This window comes from Hippichthys cyanospilos, chromosome 1 (assembly GCF_059441005.1).
Source record: "Hippichthys cyanospilos isolate Australia breed blue-spotted pipefish chromosome 1, RoL_Hcya_1.0, whole genome shotgun sequence".
Classification (NCBI taxonomy): Eukaryota; Metazoa; Chordata; class Actinopteri; order Syngnathiformes; family Syngnathidae; genus Hippichthys; species Hippichthys cyanospilos.
Window position 1 is genome coordinate 23,187,364 of NC_142369.1, and position 19,945 is coordinate 23,207,308.

Below are 19,945 nucleotides of genomic sequence, written 5' to 3' on the forward strand. Positions count from 1 at the left end.
CTGTTAATCTTGGAAAAACGTCTCAAGATGATTTTCGATTACTTTGGATTAGATAAATGTTATTTCTCACCTTCTACCCCTCTGATCTCAATTATAACTTGCAATAAAATGATTTTATTCATCTAAAATTTACTTTTACTATCTTAGAGGAGCCATTTCGCCCCACTGGAGCGTAATGCATGGGAGGCACTTGAGACTCCTTTCCTGGGCCAGTGAACTTGACAGTGCAATCATATTACAATCTGATACTGAGTATGGCTGAACGATTATTTGCGTTAGCCATGTAAGTGCTATGTGATAAAGCACGATGTCGTAATAGCAAAAGATGCAGTTTAAATGGTCATTGAGCTGCAAAGCAGAAGAGAGGATGGAGAGTGAGACCGCAACAAGCACAGTACGTCATCTCGGGAACTAAAGCCTACAAATAATTTTAGAGAATTCTCTGTCTCATGAGATCTTGAGACGTGTAATCAAACTTTAAAAAAAAAAAAAGGAAAATGATGCACAACCACAACAGTTTGATGTGAGCTACATGGGAAAAGTGTAAAAAAACAAAAAAAGCACTGACTTCAATTGACATATCTCTGATTTTTGCTCACAGGGACTACTAATCGGCACTCTTCTGGCCAATTGATTTGAAAATGGAAACGCTGACTATGTGGTCATATGTTGCATCATGCGATTTGATAATTGAAAATGTGGCCATTTGTTTGCGTCTTGTGATTTCATGAATGCAAATCAAGACAGATGAAATTACCGTATAATTTTTCGTCATTACTTGTCATTTAATCTATGACAGTGGTGTCAAACTAATTTTTATTTCGGGCCACATTGTAGTGATAGTTTCTGTCAGAGGGCCGGAATGACTGTGAATTCAAAGACATTTTAAGTGTGTTGGTCACACATTTACCAAAATTTGATATCAGAAGCCGGCAAAAACTGTTCAAAAGAGATTTGGAGGATAAGAAAATGTTTGTTTTTCTTCCCCCAAATTTTTAAAAGTTAAAGACAACTTGCAATTTTGATATTTTAGTCAGAAACCTGAAGTCAAATCAGCATTTCAAGGGCCACAAAAAGTGGAGTGGCGGGCCGGATCTGGCCCCCGGGCCTTGACTTTGACACCTGTGATCTATGAGATTAAATGATTAGATGCCGTTTGTAATGCATGCAACTGGATTCCGATGAAATCTTGTGATGTTACTGACTGATGAGCACTAGTTTTATTTTCTCTAAGAACTATGTGGATTGTATTTAGAGGGGGATGCAGATCTGTGATTGAGAAGTGCAGTCACCTCATATAAATATAGCAATTATACAAGGTTCATGCAAAATAATGTTGGATAATCATGCTGAAATGCTTTATGTTTGCATTAGTGTATCATCTGCACTTTAGTTTGATTTCTACCTGATTTCTGATACTACATATACAGTATTATTTACACAGTATAAATACACGTGTGTGGCATTTGTGAATAGTAACAAGAGTACATGTCAAAGCATTTAGTAATGGTAGTTTCACTTTGATTATATTTCTTGACCTTCATGTCGTTTTCATTTTCTCAGTACACCCTTTGTCCTCCAGGTCAAAATGACCCGTATTTACAAAACCATCAATATAAGGAGCTGAATTGAATCTAGGACACTAAATTTTCTCTTGCTTGAAGAAACAACTTGTCATTTACAGCAAAATGTTTGAATGACAGTTTTCCCTTTTCACTTGTATTTACACAGCTTGAGAAAAGAAAAATCAGTTAAAAGGAGTTGTATTTTTATGCATCCAAATGAAACAAATGAAAACAATGTACAATATATAAATATATAAAAATCACACAACCAAGTATGTGCACAGCCTTTGCAGATTTATTTCTTATACCTGCAACAGTCTATGTGTTCTGAAAGCAGTACTGACTACTCATCCTTTGGCGTTTCCTAGCTGGGGAAGCGGCTGGGATAGCTGGATCATCAGGTTGATATCTTTCAATGAGTGGAGTTAAAAGTGTCTTTCCTTCTTTTGTTCTGAGAACTCCAGGTTGGAAAGATCTCTCCGCAAATCACAAAGGCATTGTAAATGGAAACATCAATGATGTTGTGGAAGACGACAATGAGCCAACAGGCCATCATCATTCTAGGGCTGTATGTTCCAATCACCTTGTCTATTGTATGTTGCCCACACTTCTTTTGTTGTGGTTGTAGGCAATAATGATGACTGGCTTCCTGTCCTCACGATCGCTAATGTCACCGTCTGTGTGCAGTGCGCTCAGACGAACTACATTCTTGGTTTTCATTGGGAGGTAAGACACTCGAGTGGTGGTGGACAGTCCCTCGATCACATCAAGAATAGTTGTCTCCAGATTTTCAAAAACCCTGTCACCTATTGCTGGTGTGATGAACAGGTAAAATGTTGAGACAATTTCATGGGCATGAGCAACAGCATATTTTGTGTTTCCTGGGGTCATCTTTGTGACGTTTTCTTCTTCATGCCTGCCGTGTTGGTCATATGCTGCTGAGGAGAATGTTATTTTGCGGCTGGAAATCCACAAAAAAAGAAGTCTGCAGTCTGTGCGAACGCCACCTTTCTTGTGTTCTTTACATCTGCTAATGTCCTGTTACTGTTTACTACTAATTAATCTGAGACTGTTCAAAGGCACAGGAGTGAGCAAGAAGGCCACCAGATTTGTCTTGTTTACCTCTGCTACTGATTGATCTCAGACAAAACTAAAACATTGGGGTATTCTGTGGTGTGTAAAGAACCTTCATTTCAACTCAAGTTGCCTCCTGACCAGAGGACCACCTTTGTACATTTTTTTTACATCTTGTACAGAAATGTGAATAAAAGCAATGTTTAACTTGTTCTACTGTTGGGGCCAATCTAGGAAAATAATAATTTCGAGTTAAAAAAAAAAAAAAATTAGGGGTTGGGGTGTTAACAGTGGTAAAGAATTTCGACCCGTAGACAACAGGAGGGTTAATCATCCATCCTTAATACTGAGTATTAAATAAACACATTAATCTTGTAGTATAAACTAAGAGCATAATTTTTATGATGTTATTTTAATGTGTGTTTGATGTGATTTTGGCACTGTCTGAGCCCCAAAGAGACAGCTTCGAAGTCAGCAGTCAGGAACCTCTGTGAAGGATTCCAGAAGTGAAGTTTTACTAATACTGGCTATAAGTTAGATTATGTAAAAACACAAAACATGTTTTATAAAATATAATTATGGTGCTTACTGTAGTATAAGTGTGTTAGTCCTGTACCTTTTAGAGGAAAGCCCTCATGTGAGTGACAGTTCTCATTTAGTCTGTTTGCATTTGACTAAAACTAAACATCTGAATATGCATCTGCAATTGTGGCTGTCCAAGCTCACATGAAAGGAAATTGCTTCATTTTTATGCTCACTTCACTCAAGCGGCGGCACATCAAAAGCCAGCCCCAACCCCTAAATTTTAGCATGGAATGGCAAAAACATATTGACTATAAATGCACACACACACACACACGTATAAAGCCACCAAACAAAACCTGGTACCTCAAGAATTGAATAAGTCAGGGCATCACTGCATTATCATATATTGCGCATTGACGAAGCAGATGACAAGAAACTGAATTAACTGATACTCGCCATCTGTGCGAGCATTTGTAAATGTAACAAGTAAATCCAGTGTCATCACACCAAATCCCAATTAGCTAGCCAATTAACTTGTGAGACAAGTCGGGACTATTTGCCACTGCAGTGAAACGTACAAAGTGTTTCAGACAATTAGCACTCTTTGAAATGAATCGAACTCTAGTTCACACATTCAAGAAAGGTGTGTTAGCGAGCGCAACTCGTTTACGATCATATTTTCACACGTTCCTCAAAAAAAAAAAAAAAAAAATAAGCTGCTTGGCATCTTTGAAACATTGCGCAAGGCAACACATGTACCTTGGCAATCATTTCTCTGCTATAAATAAGGCAACTACAGTATATCAAAGTTGTGTGCCATATGTTGAAAGATTGGGAGAGATGGTTCAACTGGAGGCAACAAAATGGATGTGAGGAGGATCAAAGAAAACTACCATTGGAGGACTGAGTGATGCATGTGATCAAAACATAAGACTCTTCAGGCCCTTCAAAAAAATATCTACCCCCAACAAAAAAGCACAGTGAGCATCCCAAAAGCTTTTAAAAGAAGAAAAAGGACTCCACAGCAACATGCATGATGTCAACAAATCTCATAAAACTTTAGCAAAGTGAGAAAGTAAAGATCTAACTTCTAAGTGATTCACAGCTATATGTATGATTAATATCAATGTTAATGGCAGAAATAGAGGATGCCAAAATCAAATTAATAGGAGGCATTGACTGGCTCTGCTTATACCTTATTACAGTTCGGAATATTCAAATGTTACTTACAACATTGACTGTTTTATGAGGGCGGATTTCAATCCCATTATTTTCAATGGCCATTTTATGAAAACAATTACCGTGACGATGGCGCTGATCGTCAGATAGGTCCAGGTCCAACATGAGGTCATCTTCATCTAGCTCAGAGGAGCCCAAATTATTCAGGACATCCTAAAGACAAACAAAACAAAGATGACTAATATGCAGCCATTTTCTTTGATTTCTTTTCATTATTTTGCTTTTCATTAAAATAACATGAATACACTATAGAGCAGACACATGAATCCAACAATTCTGTAAAGTCTCAGGTAACAAAACATTTGTCGAAAAAGAGCCAACGTTATCTTCATACTGTAACTTTCTTGCCTTTGAGAAAATTATTTAGTGGCTCATCTTTATGACACAACCAATGCAAAAAAATAAATAAATACACATTGAATGATCTAAAAGAGAGAAAATGATCAGCCATTCATTTGCGATGCTGCGTTGCTTTTCCTCATTTGGATGGCCTATCATATAGCTTTTGGCTGAAAAATCGGGTACACAATGGACGAGTAGTCAGGCAATCGCAGGGGGCATACAGATTCACAAACAATCCCACTCACAGTCTTTGGTGAAGCTAACGTACATGTTCTGAAGATGTGGGAAGAGATCGAAGGTGCCGTCGAGCAAGCAAATGAGATCAAGGCCAATATCAAAGCAGATATGTGATTTGTTAAAAAAAAAAGACAAGCAGATTAATCAAAGGTAGATTTTTCTTTTTAACTATCTATTCCAACGTAATCAATTTAAGTTCAATTAAATCAATTTAATTCAAGTTAATCTAACATCACCCATTCATCCAGTCATTTAACCACTAATCCTCACAAGGATAGTGGGCAGACTGGAGCCTATCCCAGCTCTCTTTGGGCAAGAGTGCACCCTGAACCGATTGCCAGTCAATCACAGGGCACACAAAGATGAACAACCATTCATAGTCATAAACACATCCTGAAAGACATGTTAAAATATTACTCCACTGCCCTTTCATAAAGCACTCTGGACTATTATTCTATTAGGACGTCCCTCTCATTTTTCAGACAGTGAAGAGCAATGTTAATGTATAATAGGTCTGCATCAGATGGAGGCTGAAAAGAAGCCAGCTACTTCAGTATTAGAACAAGATCCAATATTGCCATCTAACGGACAGGAAAGGGATGACTACTGTGGGGAAGAAAAAAAAAAAAAATCAAAGCATTACAGTATTATTACTATTAGAAGCACCTTTTATTTTGACATATTATACAAACATTAGACTAAACAAAACACAACGTTTCAAATGAAGGCTTAACCCTTTGTACAGAAGAACACAACCTGTCCCAAAATTTGGAAAAAATCTGTCTCAAAAGTCAAAATTTAAGTAAAACGAGTTTTTATAATCATAGAAGGTGACACTAAAGCTTGAAAGACTTCTAGAATCCAAAGGTTGACTATAAGTGAGGTGTAGTTAGCTATAGGTATCATCTTTGGCGCAATAGTGATACAATTTTCTTAATGAATATTACTTTTTTTTTTTTTTGCTATATTTTTAGCCAGGGAAGTAAGACACCTGGCTCCCTTTAAGGGACAATGTGTAGGATTTAGACAATTTTTCACTACGGACAGCAGGAGGTGCTGCATTTACCACTGTCCGTAGCTATAACAGACATGCAATAGGAACGCTGAAAATATTCAGTCTCAATTTTAAAACATGACATTTTAAATGTTCACTGTGTCCTTGTCACTTCACTGTTCTAACCAGGGATCTCACAAACATTGATTTACTGCCAGGTTGTTCATCTGCTTTGACAATAGCTTGCGATGTTGCCCTCATTTGATTGGCATTTTTTTGCACATGTACAGGGGTACAATAAAATTTAAAAAAAATTAAAAATCCAAAGTTTGTCCCGTATGTCCTAACAATGAAGGATCATCATGTCACCAATTGGGCTTTTAGTGTTTTTGACCAGTCAGCAAAAGAAAAAAGAGGTGCAGAACATGGGCCACTTGGAGTCAATGTCCCCCGCCATGATGACTATAGAACTGTAAATAGATTACTTTTATCATAAGTTCTCTTTCTTTAGGTAAACCTGTAATTCTCTACAACAATGTTGACAGGAGTCAAGGCATCTATTTTTAGTTAAAAATTACCAGTATATTAGACAACTTGTTGGGTGAAAATGGAATTTAAACCAATTAAAGGTTGATTGAACTGGTTTGTTCTCTCTGATGATTTGACTACGCATTCCCCTACTGATGACACAGCATCAGGAGGAACTGTGGTTTCAGTATCTTGTTCAAGGGTACTTAGACATGGTAAATGGACTTTGACTTATATAGCACTTTTCTACCTTGGGTACTCAAAGCGCTTTACACTAACTAGTCATTTACCTGCTGATGACGCAGCATCAGGAGCAATTAGGGGTTCAGTGTCTTGCTCAAGGACACTTCCACATGGTCATTACGGTCGCGGGATCGAACCCACAGCCTCTCGGCTGGGAGAGGAACACTCTACCACCGAGCCATGCCGCCCCATAGACATAGTCACACTGGCTGGGAATTGAACTCAAAACCTTTTAGTTATGATGCTACCACACTATCACTGAGTCACGCCACACCCAGGAAGGCTCGCGAAAAACTCTGAAGTGTGAATGTGCGACAGAGTAAGTGTTTGTCTATACCTGCCCCTGTGATTGATTTGATTGGCTGGGACCCAGTCCAGAGTGAAGTGAACCTCCAGTCCTAAGTCAAGCGGGACAAGTTCCAGTGAGGACAAGCGCTATTAAATAAAAAAAATGCGGATGGGTGCTTCCTCTTCCAATAAACGCTTAACGCCAGTTGAAAGTCCTTGGTTAAACTCTTGCTCTGCAGAAAACCTAAATCCATGCAACTCAGGAGGGACAGAGAAAATCCAATAAGCGACTTTGTTCAGCTCTCATCACTGCTGTTTGGACTAAAACAATGCAACAGCCTCATTCCGTATTGATCCGCTACACCGACACATGAGAGGAGAGGGGGAAAAAAGGCACATGAAGGAATAATTAAAAAGGTTGTGTGCCTCCTTTGCAGCAGCTGCCGTCAGTAAACGACAAACTGAATCATAGAATTTTTTGTGAAGCTAGCAAAACAAAAACAAAAAAAAAACAGGCACTGAAGTTAATACACACACGCAGACACACGCTACATTGTGAAAAAAATTAAAGTCTCCACACTGTAATACCGCAACACACAGGCTTCATTTAATGCTAAATGAAGCATTTTGACGAGTAAGTATGGCTTTTCCGTGCTGAGATGTCACCTTTTTGCCGCCGTTATGCTATTTGAAGCGCATATAATCGTAGTTAATGGATAGCAGATCGAGTGTCTCAGTAAAGGCTGGACCTTCTCCCTGAAGGTCTCTGAAAAGTGGAATCACATAGACAACAAAGAGAACAGTCTATCGTTTTCAGTACATTCACCCCTTCAGGTAGCAATCATATTTGAGTGAAGGGAGAGAGATTTGCAGCCACGTAAGACAGTATGGGGCACAAAGAATAATAACGATCTCCCTTCTTTCATACACCACACAGTCACTCGCGTTTGCTATAATGCGCCTGGTGGGGTCGGGAAGCCTGAACGTCTTGACAAATGTAAAATGTGGATGCATACTAAACAGTGCTACTTGGTGCAAGGGACCTTTCTCTCATATCGTTCACTTCTATAGCTTTTATTTGGTTGATGAATTACTGCATTTGTCAATCTTCTCTTCTGTTTTACCGAGAGAGGTCAAGAGAAATAATAAGTAATTGGTTCAGGGGCAATAGTATGAAAATAAAATATTTTTAGTTTAAGCTCAGAGCACAGACAGCAGTGCTTTTCAATTGTTTTTGCAAAGCACCTCCTACAAGAGGGAAAACATTTCATGCCCCAGTAATATATAATGACTATAAATAAGATAAATATTCAAAAAAATTGCATGGGTATATCTAAAACTGTACCCTTTTCAACATTAACAAAATAAAAAAGGAAAATTCATCAACTTTCAACAAATGTTACTTTTTACAGGGTTTATACAGGCTAATATTCCTAAACAGAAAAAAAAAAAAAAACTTGCGCTGTGCCGGAAATAACAAAAAAAATTCCTTATTCAAACTTGAAACATTTTTAACAAACTGAAGTGTTTGATGCTGACATAAAACATGAAATCAATAAATAACAATAAATGTAAATTGCTTTGAAACATTAACACAGGAGCAACAATAGCTTAAAGTTTTTAATCTGAACAAATGTGTATAAACTGGCAAGCAGTTGGTTTTTTTTTTGTAAATCAAATTAATCATTAATGAAAATTAGAAAAAAATGGTTGTTGACTGCAAATTACACATTTTATAGCTCCCACACAGACTTTGACAATGACAGTATCATTGCAAATAAAAAAGGTCAATTTTAGGATGAAAAACCAAGATCAAAGCTTTAAAAATAATCTACTAGCACTAGATTCTCTCTGTGAAAAAACACATTGAAAGAAAGGTTGGGAATTGCATTGTATAACGTAAATACACACATACGCGTCAGTGGCCTCAATCCTACCTACCCCCTGAAACACATTGTCTATTCAGTCTGCTGGTTCATGATGCATGTTGCTATGCAGACCTCCTTGAGACCAGTAACAAGAGTCACAGAAAGGAAGTGAGAAGGAGTGATGCAACCCGAACATCTGGTTCACATAGCATCACAAGCGTCCTTCTCAGGACCACGCCAAACCAAGTTAAGTTGTTTTAGGTCAGGCGGACCTTAATTTTCAGTCAGCCTTAAGTCTCTTTCTGTCCACGTCAACAGATATCAATTAGCCACATTTTTGGTCATTTCGTCAAGGCAAGCTCTCAACTTCTCCAAGTTGGTATCCATTTTCATAAAGGAGCTCGGGTATCACATCCAGCCTGTGATTAAGCACACTCATCGCCTGAGTCTGAATATTGACACAAGCCTTCAGTCATTACTGGCAGTAAGTATCCCCATTTCTAATAGTGCTGTAAGTGTGATCTGAAATTTGCAATAAATCAGAAAACTGCCAACTTCAAACAAAAAAAATGCCTTCAACGTCTCCAAGAGAAAGGATAGCAAGATAGACACTCTACCACCTATTGTAAGAGTCCAACTGCTGCTTTCCCAGGCTCACCTCTTCCTGATCTACCATTATAGTTATATGCTAATTTAGAAGAGCATGAGACTCTTGAGACATTTTTGGACCCTTACCTATTATTTTCTCTTTGGGTCTGAACACATCTGCTAAATACATGTGCGGTTAATGATGAAACGGAATGCTTCAAACGTCCAAAACCCACTCAAGTTTGTCGAGAACACCTAAATTCCCCATCATGGAATCATCAACACCTAAACTGCTTACGTGCCTTGTAGTGATTGTCACTACTATTATCTTGTTTATGGTAAAACATGAATATCCCATAGCCTGTTGGATTGGGTCGAGGCAGAACTTATTTCTCACCAAAGGCCAACTGAGCAATGGTAATAGGTTGCAAGTAAGTAATGAGTTTTAATGTACCAAATTTAAACTCGACTGCAACAGACAAAGGCTCGACAAAGACAAAACAGAACAAATTCATTTGCAAGAAGTTGAACCGTAACACTGAGGCCACCAAAGCAGATCCCTCAGGAGCACCTTGAGGCTGCAGATCCCTCAGGTGCACCTTGAGGCTGCACCTCAAGATTCTGTCCATTAAGGTTATGATCAGAATCATATACCGACAGCAGCCTTTGATGAGGCATTCCTTCACTGGAAACAAATCCAAATAATATGGACCAAAATCAGACAGGAGCCTATACAGGAATAGGCTTTTACCTGGCAAAAAGTTATTCATATCTGATGAGAGTAAATCTAGATGAACTTTTTTCATCGTAGATTATTGGTGTGGAGCGTTTATTTGTCTATTGTTGATTTGTTTCCATGTCAGACTAAATACAGACAGAATTCAAAAAGCCATATCCTTCCATTGATATGTACTGTATGCTGTATGCTGCTACATTTTTCCTGGCATGTATCATGGCTTAACAATTCAGCACTGACTGCCAGACATCAAACACATTCATTGGGGTACATAAAGTACAGTGATTATGCGCCGCTCTCTGCTACTTGCCACTGGCTTGAACCAGCCTCGGCTGGTTTGCTGTCGAGAAATCGATGCGTCGTCAGCTATGAACAGATGAGGTATAGCGAAACAACAGCACAATCCTTGGCATGGGTGCAGGTCTTGAACATTCAGATTGTTTTAGAGACTTCGAGACAGACCCACGGCTGACGTCAACTACTCAGATAATATGCAGATTGGAAGTGATGACTTCAAGTGTATAATTAGCTTTGATTGAGTTGTAATGAGTTTGAAACTTTTACTTCCACGGTGTGGCTCGATAACTCACTGATTAAATGGAGGAGAGCACAACTGATTAGAGCCAAGCATTTCCGCCGTAACTGTAAAAATAAATGGATAAAAATGTGTTTAAAGACGCTGGGGCTCGTAACGACAATAAATGCAGACAACCTCCAGAGAAATGTTTTGCGTGATTATCTTGTCAAGACGAAGTGGGCGCAATCGCTGTCGGCCCGCTACGTTATTATCCGGCTGTCAAAGGCGACGAAAAGGTGGGCGAAACAGCAAACGTGATAAGTGCGACAAATATCTCAAAGTTGCCCCCTCAGCACCAGAAAGGAATGTCAAGATAACAGAAACGAGCAGAAGTAAGTAAACAGATACCTTACACTTTTATCTCAGTGAGCTTCACAAATACGTCTCATTCGTCACTGCAAATCTGTATTTTATGTACAACTATCATAAAGTGGGGCTTTAAGGGAAGAACAACACAGCGGCTTCACAAAAGTAGATATGTCGCTTTTATGGAAATGGTTATGGTAATAAATAATGAAAATGATCATGTTGCTCCTTTACCTTTTTAAATCGGTAAATGTCTTAACCATGATGCTCCAAAATGTAATGCCTTAAAGACAGCAGAAATTTGGAGAAACATGTGACTTAAAGTGGCATGATATAGAAAACTTTCATCGTTTGTATGCGAATATTAGGGTCCCTGGAGTGTTTGCCCACCCATTAAGTATGACACTCGACACCAATAGCTTGATCAGCTAGCCTGGGTGAATAGAACATATAATATCCAGAGTCAAGAAAGCCTGCCACACATTGCGGCACAGCCAATATAGACTTTAAATGGACCACTGCAGAAAAAAAAAAAAAGCCAGTGACTCACACACATTGTGCCACGACTTTAAACCTCAACCCTGTGTATACTTTTGCAACTCTACGCAGCGTATACAGCATCGTATCACTTTTATTAAACCATAAAAAGATAGCGTTAGCGTCAAGGAAGAATTGGGCTGGGGGAATAAAGAAGACTCAAAGACAGCCTCGTCCCCATTCAGCGTAGCAAGTGCAATATGTTTATCACTCGCATGCATATTGGTGATATACACTGCAAGCGTTAACACATACATATAAAATGGTAAATGTAGTTAGCTATTGTTGTAAATCTCAATATCTTTATTGTATATCGTACTCGTATGGCTTGGCAGCGGCGATGTGATCAACTGCCGCCATCGAGCATAAAAGTTGGAAAAAACACTTGCCGATGAATGAAAACTAGGAGCAGAACTGTGCACACTATACAAGAGTTCAGTCAGGTTGAGCTGCATTGCTCAGTGTGTGGCAGGCCTAAAAAAGCGCCACACCCACAACAGGTGCGACGCCCTTGCTATTGTAAATTCAAAGGGTAAGTGCTATTGGTAAATTCGAACGGTAAGCAGAGCTGCATTTTGCGTGGTTGACAGTTACAGGTTTGAACTGATGCCACCATGACTACAAATGTTTGTGTTGCTGTCATAAGTGTGGGGTTTTTGCATACACTGCCCTGGCAAGTAAAAGATATTTGTCTGTTTAATCTGTTTTCACGGTAACAAAAACGACTCGGCAGTTGACACCAGTCCACCTGCTGAAGCTGTTCATTCCATTGGGTGCTAGCCTTACTTGGATAGGTTTTATAGGTTTTTACATCATGTTTTTAATGTTCTTTCCATTTTTTTGCCATTTTCTGACTCTTTGTGGAAATAAGACTATGATGTAGATCCTTTATGTCTGGTGCAGTTGACCTTTTTGAAAATGTGGAACTTACCATCACAAGCTAGTCATCTGATTCGCCACCTTACGCTTGTTAGTTGTAATGAAGTCATAATGTTGTATTTTGTTTTAAATTACATTAGCGCCGATTTATTTCATTATGAGTGACAGTGAATGTTAATGGGAGCCGCGTCATTTATTCGTTCACTCGATTGCCATTAAAATTAAGAGTGTGTTTCAAGAGTGTTTTATTGTTTTCAAACTTCTGCATAAACTTTTACATCAATTAAAAGGGTTTAAAACAGTTACTGGTTTCATGACGGCAGCAATTTGGCCTGTGGAACAAATGATATAATCGCTCACAATATCAAATGATCTTACGAGCAGAGTCACAAACACTTACCAGACTTCCCAGTTTGGATGACGAGGAGTTGTTTCTGTGCTTAAGCAAGCCGCATCCCTCCACACCGGGTGTGTCCCGGTGGTTGCCATGGATTCGAGGACCGCCGGCCCCTTCTGAGGACGAACGCAAGCGCCGCTCCAAGCGCATCACCTCATGGTAGGGGCTGACACTGCTGCACATTGAGGCTGCAGAGAGCGACAGGGCAATCTTAACCATTCACATAAATGTAATTGTCATACTTTTATATTGAAACTAAATCAAGGAAGAAGGTCACAAAAATGAAGCAGAGGTTTTCTATGGTTACGGTGAACAAAAGAGAGCCATGACTACAGAGAGGAATGTGAAAGAACTGCTTTTTAGGGGGTAAACAGAGGCCTCGCTTACCACAAATTTGCATACTGAATAGTGTTTACACAGTGTGTGTGTGCGTGTGTGTGTGGTGGGGGGATGGGGGGTGGGGGGTTCTTTCATTTCAATGCATTAAAAACTGAGCAGGCGTAATTGCATGTTTGTCCTTTCAGTCTTCACAATTTTTAAGAATGTTCAAAAAATGCAAAGAGGCCTGAAACACGAGTGCACAGAAATAAATTATTAGGATTATTTTTCGCCATGTTTATTTGGGGCAGCGCTTTCTTGGGCCCACGTCATCTGCTTCAATGTCTAAGTGTCAGGGTTCGAGTCTTAGCTTTGGCCCTCCTACTGAGGGTTACAGATTGTCACTGGCTCACCGACAACTCGAACAAGGTCAAGCAAAATAAATGGAGCTACATCTATCAGATAACTGGATCATGTCAGTGCTATTGTTTGGTGTGACGTATAGAATAATCATTAGATAGTGTAAACTGCTTTCAACACAAAGCAGAATAAATGACTTGCTGCATCACAGAATACCATTTAACACAAGCAGCTCTTTCCTTGAGCGTTGACTTTGTCCTCTCATTTTGTGCCAGTGTCATTTATCCAGAAAGAAATGGGATGGTTTTTATTTTTTTAAACTTTTACAAGCAGCGTCTGAGGTGCCTCTAGTACGACCTCAAAAAGTGAAATATTGCAGTCTTTTACAAGCTGTGTAAAAGGGGGGCTTCTGATACTACCTCAAAAGGAGGAAACTTTGCTGTGTGGACTTTGTCTCTCCATTCCATGTCATTGCCTTTTATATGTAAAAGTAATACATTAAAAATAAAAAATAAAAAGATGGGAAATGACAGCTTTTACAGTCAGTGTAAGCGGGCTTCAGATATTACCTGTGAAAGTGGAAAATTGCTCTCTTTTACAAGCGGTGTAAAAGGCTGAAACTTGCCGCGTCAAGTTTGTCCCCTCATTGTGTGTCTGTCCTTTTCTGGAACGTTGCTCCATTTTTGAAAAACATGACAAATATTGCCTTTTACAGGAGGCCTAAAAGGCGCTTCCAATTTGACCTGGCAGGCAGCAACTTGCCAGATCAATGGTATTGCCCGCCATTCCATATTAGCGCCGTTCATACAGAAAAGGATGGGAAACTAAGTTTTGTTTACAAGCAGCGTGGAAGAATCATCTGATACAATTTGAGAAAATGGAACACTGCGGGCTTTTGCAAGCAGTATGAAGTTGCTTCAAGACAGAGGGTCGCATCTTGCTGTGTCAGCTTTGTTCCCCCATTCCATGTCTGTGCCGTTTGTACAGAACCAAGCTATGTTTAAGAAAAGACGGGAAAATGTCGCCCTATACAGGTGTAGCGTGTCTCTGATACTACCTCAGGAAATGCAACATAGCAATTCTTTACTGACAGTCCAAAGTGTTCCGGTACTCATGGTGTCAACATGGTCCGCCCATTCCGTGTTGTGCCATTTATATGCAACATCACTCCATTAAAAATACAACTGTCAACTTTTTTTCCCTCGGATATATACTGATGAAGTGTTTCCCGAAGAAAGGTGTGAAAATGTCATCTGTGGTGTGAAAGGGTCTTTGGTATCCTACCTGTGTGCGGCTTCCTTAAGTGGCAGGACCTGGGTTCACGGCAGCCACAAAAGTTTCCTCTCTCGTGAACCGACAGTGTGTGTCTCGCCCTCCGCTCCGTCTGTTCCGGGTATGAGTGGCAGCCGTCACTCCTCGGCGCTCCCGCCTCACTCTCGCTGGTGGGCTCGGCGTTGACCGGCGTCGGGCCCGGCGTCCCTCTCCCGGCCGGCTCTCTCTCATCCTCGCTCTCCTTCCTCTTGTCTGGTGAATGTTCTTGCAGGGACGGTAAGGGCACGGCGGTCTCCGGTTCTGAGAGGGAGACGCCCGTCTCACAGTTGGTGTTTTCGGCCGTGCTGGCATTGGAGAGTGACGGTTTCACAGTGCCGGACGGAGCCGGACGGAAAAAAACCTGAGAAGACGACATTGAACTTTATCTTGCATGGTCTAGTTTAATATTGTCATTTCAGGTGCTTTTTTTTTTCTTCTTTATTCTCAGCAGAACATAAAATAAAGCTCTATGAATGATAGCACACAGGTGTGAAACGTGAAGGGCAGACTTTTTAAGATCTTTTCATAAAAAATGCCTGGTGCCGGGGGGGCTCACATTAGATTTCACACGTTCGACCATAAAAATTCCACCTTTATGTTTTTGTTTTTTTGCTCTTCATATCAAAGGGCACCTCTTGTCCAAGTTTTCCTTTTCAAATAAATCCCCGGTTGCGTGTTTATTAACAGATATTTTCTTGAACAGCAGATGGTAGCACGATTGAATAAAGGTTAGCACGGATGCCTCACAGGTCTGAAGTTTAGTGTTCGAACCTTGGCTTAAAAGCGTTTTGGTCTTTATGTGCCTTGGCTGGTGACTATTCCAAGGTATTCTTCTTGCTGCTGCCTGAAAGCCGCTGGGATACGTGCCAGCTCACCTCAACCTAATTCCAAAGTGGTATAGCAAAGGGATGTCTACAAATTTCAAAGGTAAAATTGTAAAGTTTGGAGCAGAACTTCAATTTTCAGGAAAAATATGAATTAAATATCTCAATTCACTAGACATCCTTTCGTCAAACATCTAAGAATGAAATCTGGATGTCCATTCCATGTTTTCTGTTTGTCTTTAACGTTTAATGGCAAAACATTAATGATTTGAGATCATTGCCAGTAGTCATGAGGAAGACCAAGCTTTACCATTGTTTCCAGTAAGCAACGTTCATGAGGAAGACCAAGTTTTACCAGTTTCCAGTAAGCAACGTTCAGGCACAATTGGCAGTTTCTAGATAATTACCTGGCCCGTTACTGCCGCTAAAGTGTGGAGATGGTGAGCTCGCTACACCTCTATCTTCATTAGACGCCACAATTTAAGGCAGAGGTCCCCAACCGCCGGTCCGCAGCCCAGTACCGATCGGTGGATACACAGGCACGAGGCCAAAATAATGAACTATTTCCTTTTTAGACATTATTCGTGTCAGAAAGAAATTTCCGAAACAAGCTGAGGGCTTCCATTAGTTTGGCGTTAATGGTGCGTTCATATATTATGTACACTTTATATTCGCCACCCCCCTCGATTTAAAGAACAACCTGTGATTATTTAAATGTAGAAGGTATGTATTTTGTGTTACTCGAGCAAAACTCGAGTATGCTGAAACATAAATCATTGAGGGTCTAAAGCTAGGAGGAAGCACAAGCTTACACGTCAGTCATGCAGTATGAGCTCCAGGTAGAGTACCAAGCCGCTGTGTTGAATAAACCTCATATTTCTCTGAAATGTTGCACACACTGATCAGACACCAAGAAAGATGGTGATGTCCTGGGTGAGCCTGTACAATGAAGTCTGTTAGCCTACCAGCGAGCGCCTATGTTTGCAGGTGCTATTTATAGGCATATACTCGACGGACAATTGTATTTTATTGACTCTAAGGTTGAGCATAGTGTATTTTCAACGCACTCAGTGAAAATGCCTACAATGTCTGAGAGCTGAGACAAAGTCTTGATTTTTCACAATTTCGAAACCTTCTTTTACATACTGCACTTAGCAATTACTCATCTTTAAGGTGTTTCAATTTTCAAAAAGACTTTTTTTTTAATCTTCCAGAGACGGGATGAAAGATACAACACGACATTTATGAACCCGTCTTAAATCATTCTGAAAGTTAAGAGTGTTTAACAGTAGTTGTCATAGCATGGATTGTTGACATTTTTGCAAAAGCTGTCAAATGAATCTAAAAGCAACACCTGTGAGGAAGAGCTGGTCCCGCTGAATGCGTCCGGGACAGGGGGACCCTCAGCTGGGGCATTGTCGGCGGTCAGTGCGGACACTTGGGCGGGTCCGGGACTGGGAGCTGGAAGAGCTTCGGCCTCAGAGACAGAGTCCTCGGTGATGGGGGTGAACTCAGAAGGGGTGATGGCTGTGGTGCGGTCCTCGGATACCATGGGAGACTGGAGGGAGCTCTCCAGGCCAACATCGCTCGGACAAGACCCCGGGGTGAGCCCTCCGGCTCCCGGGGTTATGGTAGCGGTGACGCCACACTCCTGATTGTCCCCTTGGGGTCTGCTTTGAGAAAAGCGGTGGTGGGCCGAGAGGGACTTGGGCAGCAGGTGCTTCTTGGACCGCGACGAGCCTCTGCTGCCGTTGCCGTAATCTTCGATGAAGCCAGAGTCGTCGCCCTCGTTGACCGCGGAGCCGCCGAGGCAGTTGATGAAGACGTTCCGATTAGTCGCGGAAGAGGACGCGGATGCCTTGTCGAAATCCTCCGTTTGAGAGCGTGTGATTTTCTTCTGCTTGTGGCTCCCGAAGCCGAACGAGTGCCGAGGCTTAAAGCGAGCATCGCTAAAACCCGCCGACTGTGACGTGGTAATCGGCTGCTGGCTGTTCCCGTTGGCGTCGGTGGTCAGCGCCGTCAGAGGAGGTGACGCGAGGTTCAAGTTGACGGGCTGGACGCGAGGCTGGCTGCTCCGCTTGGACGTGAAGCTGAGCGAGGGCGCGCGGAAGAGGCTCCGCCTTTTGCCGGTGCTCCCCGAGCTGGAGTTCGTGCTGGACGGAGACGAAGTGTGCACGCAGTTGCCTCCTGATGACGGGGACGACGGCAGCGACTCCTGCCGCTTGCTGTTGCTCCGGCGGAAGATAGGCAGGCGGGAGACCAGCGTGGAGCGACGCGAGCCGGATTCACCCATCGATAGGCTGAGGCGGTGGTGGGGGAGGCTGCAGAGCAAAGGAACAACAAAAAACTTAGCTAAGTCAACATTTTAGAATAGTGGTCCTTAGACAGGACTTCCCAGGCATCCGTATATTGTAGCTTGATGAGACTAGATATACTTTAGAATAGTTTTCTATCGCAGTGGTCCCTAACCACCGGTCTGTGGATCAACTGGTACCGGGCCGCGTGGGCTGCACCCGAAATAATGTTTTGGAGACGATTTAGTTTTACAGTCCATACTTTTGTGCTTGATCTTTGTTTTTTTGGCGCCACCTCTGGCCGCTGTTGATATTACATACATAGTGAGAAGGATGATGTGGTTTTTAGAGCACCCAGCACCCCCCCAACCCGGTCCGCAATATAAAACTAAGGCGTTGGTGATAAAAAGGTTGGGGACCACTGTTCTATCGGATACAAAATTTTAACATTTTAAACCGACACATAGGTATCGACTAATATATTAAACCAATTATGTCTCACTCCCTTGACTTTGGCCCAGGTAAAGGCACTGATATCATTTTGACATACAACAATCTGGCAGGTCTACAAGAATTAAGTCATTTTGTTAAGGGTAAAAGGCAAATAATGACAAGAATGAAGTGTCAAATCTTTTTTAATCTTTGTTCTAATTTTATTTCAAAGGGTTACAATGGCATAAGATTTGGATGTTTTCGTGTCCAGGAAAAATTTGGGCTTAAGTGGGTTAAGAGTACACGGAGTGGGTCCATTTAACTTGAATCATTTGCTGCAGGCCACACTTAACTCAAGGCTCATCACCACACCTTTAGTCAACCCAGAAACGCACATTACTCGTAATACATTGTTACGATAACACTAATTACTATTGTTATAGTTTTTTTTTCTGCAAGACAAGCATGTGCCCAAGATGAGTGTGCCCATAAGTGTGCAACGGATGGTTGACACCCAAGTAACTTCTTCTGTCTCTGATTGGTTGTTTGTCCTAAACACAATGGGTTAATTATGTACAAATTAGAGGCACAACACAGGCCCAGAGATTACTATTTGTTTCCTCAGTTCATATTTTTCATGTACTAATGTCCCCATCTACATATTTAACAAATATGACAGAATTTTTTTTTTTTTTTGCCCCCCCCCAAAATGAAGCAATGACTAGTTGTGCATTAAGTACACCTTGGAAATCTGAAATATCAGGAATGAAGCTCAGGCTGCCGCATTTGATTAGCATTGCAAGTTGCATACTATGAACCTTTGAGGTTAAGTCTTCCACCATCTGTTGTATCCCACAAAACGCTCCACAAAGCTACAAACATCGAAGTTTAGTTCTAAGGACATTTAAATCTGGATGTACACTGCATGCTCCAAATGACAAATTCTGATGTTTTGCACTAAAGTCACACTTTTCGGATGCGAGTAATCGCATGAATTAAAAAAAAAAAAAAAAAGCAAGGAATTGGAAATGTTTACACCCTTATTGGCCCTCTTCCAAATGTGGATGAAAATCAAGAGAGACACAGGGAGAAAGAAGGCGAGAGAGACTGCTGTGTAAATCCGAGCTTGCATGCTACTAATCAATCAGAAAGGTTTGTTCTTTTCCATGACAAGATCTTCTCCAAAACTTGAAATAGCCCAGATATGAAACCAGACGCGGCCATGTGTTGTTGTTTTTTTTTTTTTTGCAGTAATCCCATTAACAGACAGACAAACCTTGCAGCAAACATTAACTTGCAGCTTACTTCCATGCCCTGTTAACATTTACCTCTAAAAGGTAAGAGAGGCTTCAGGGAAATAGAATGCTCAACAACGGGTTGGCGAATCATTTGTAGTCATACGGGTAAAAGATCAGATACTCACATTTTCATTATTTGCCGCGCTTCATCAGCCGAACATACCCAAAGCAGCATGGGAACAACT

At 40.9% G+C, this 19,945-nt stretch overlaps 1 protein-coding gene across 3 annotated transcripts in view; it reads right to left on the reverse strand.

The window, feature by feature from the left end:
• ccser1 (coiled-coil serine-rich protein 1) overlaps positions 1–19,945 on the reverse strand; it is a 130,253-nt gene that overhangs the window by 103,904 nt on the left and 6,404 nt on the right. For 2 of the 3 annotated variants that reach the window (XM_088414495.1, XM_088414508.1), the window contains exons 1-5: positions 19,886–19,936; positions 17,091–18,057; positions 14,886–15,273; positions 12,927–13,111; positions 4,466–4,556 (exon numbers count right to left, since the gene is read on the reverse strand). In XM_088414495.1, coding sequence (XP_088270621.1) covers positions 4,466–4,556; positions 12,927–13,111; positions 14,886–15,273; positions 17,091–18,057; positions 19,886–19,935 — 1,681 coding nt within the window. In that variant the 5' untranslated portion in view covers position 19,936. Of the gene's footprint in view, positions 1–4,465; positions 4,557–12,926; positions 13,112–14,885; positions 15,274–17,090; positions 18,058–19,885; positions 19,937–19,945 lie in introns of those variants that run through there. The other variant, XM_088414502.1, reaches the window with a different exon arrangement.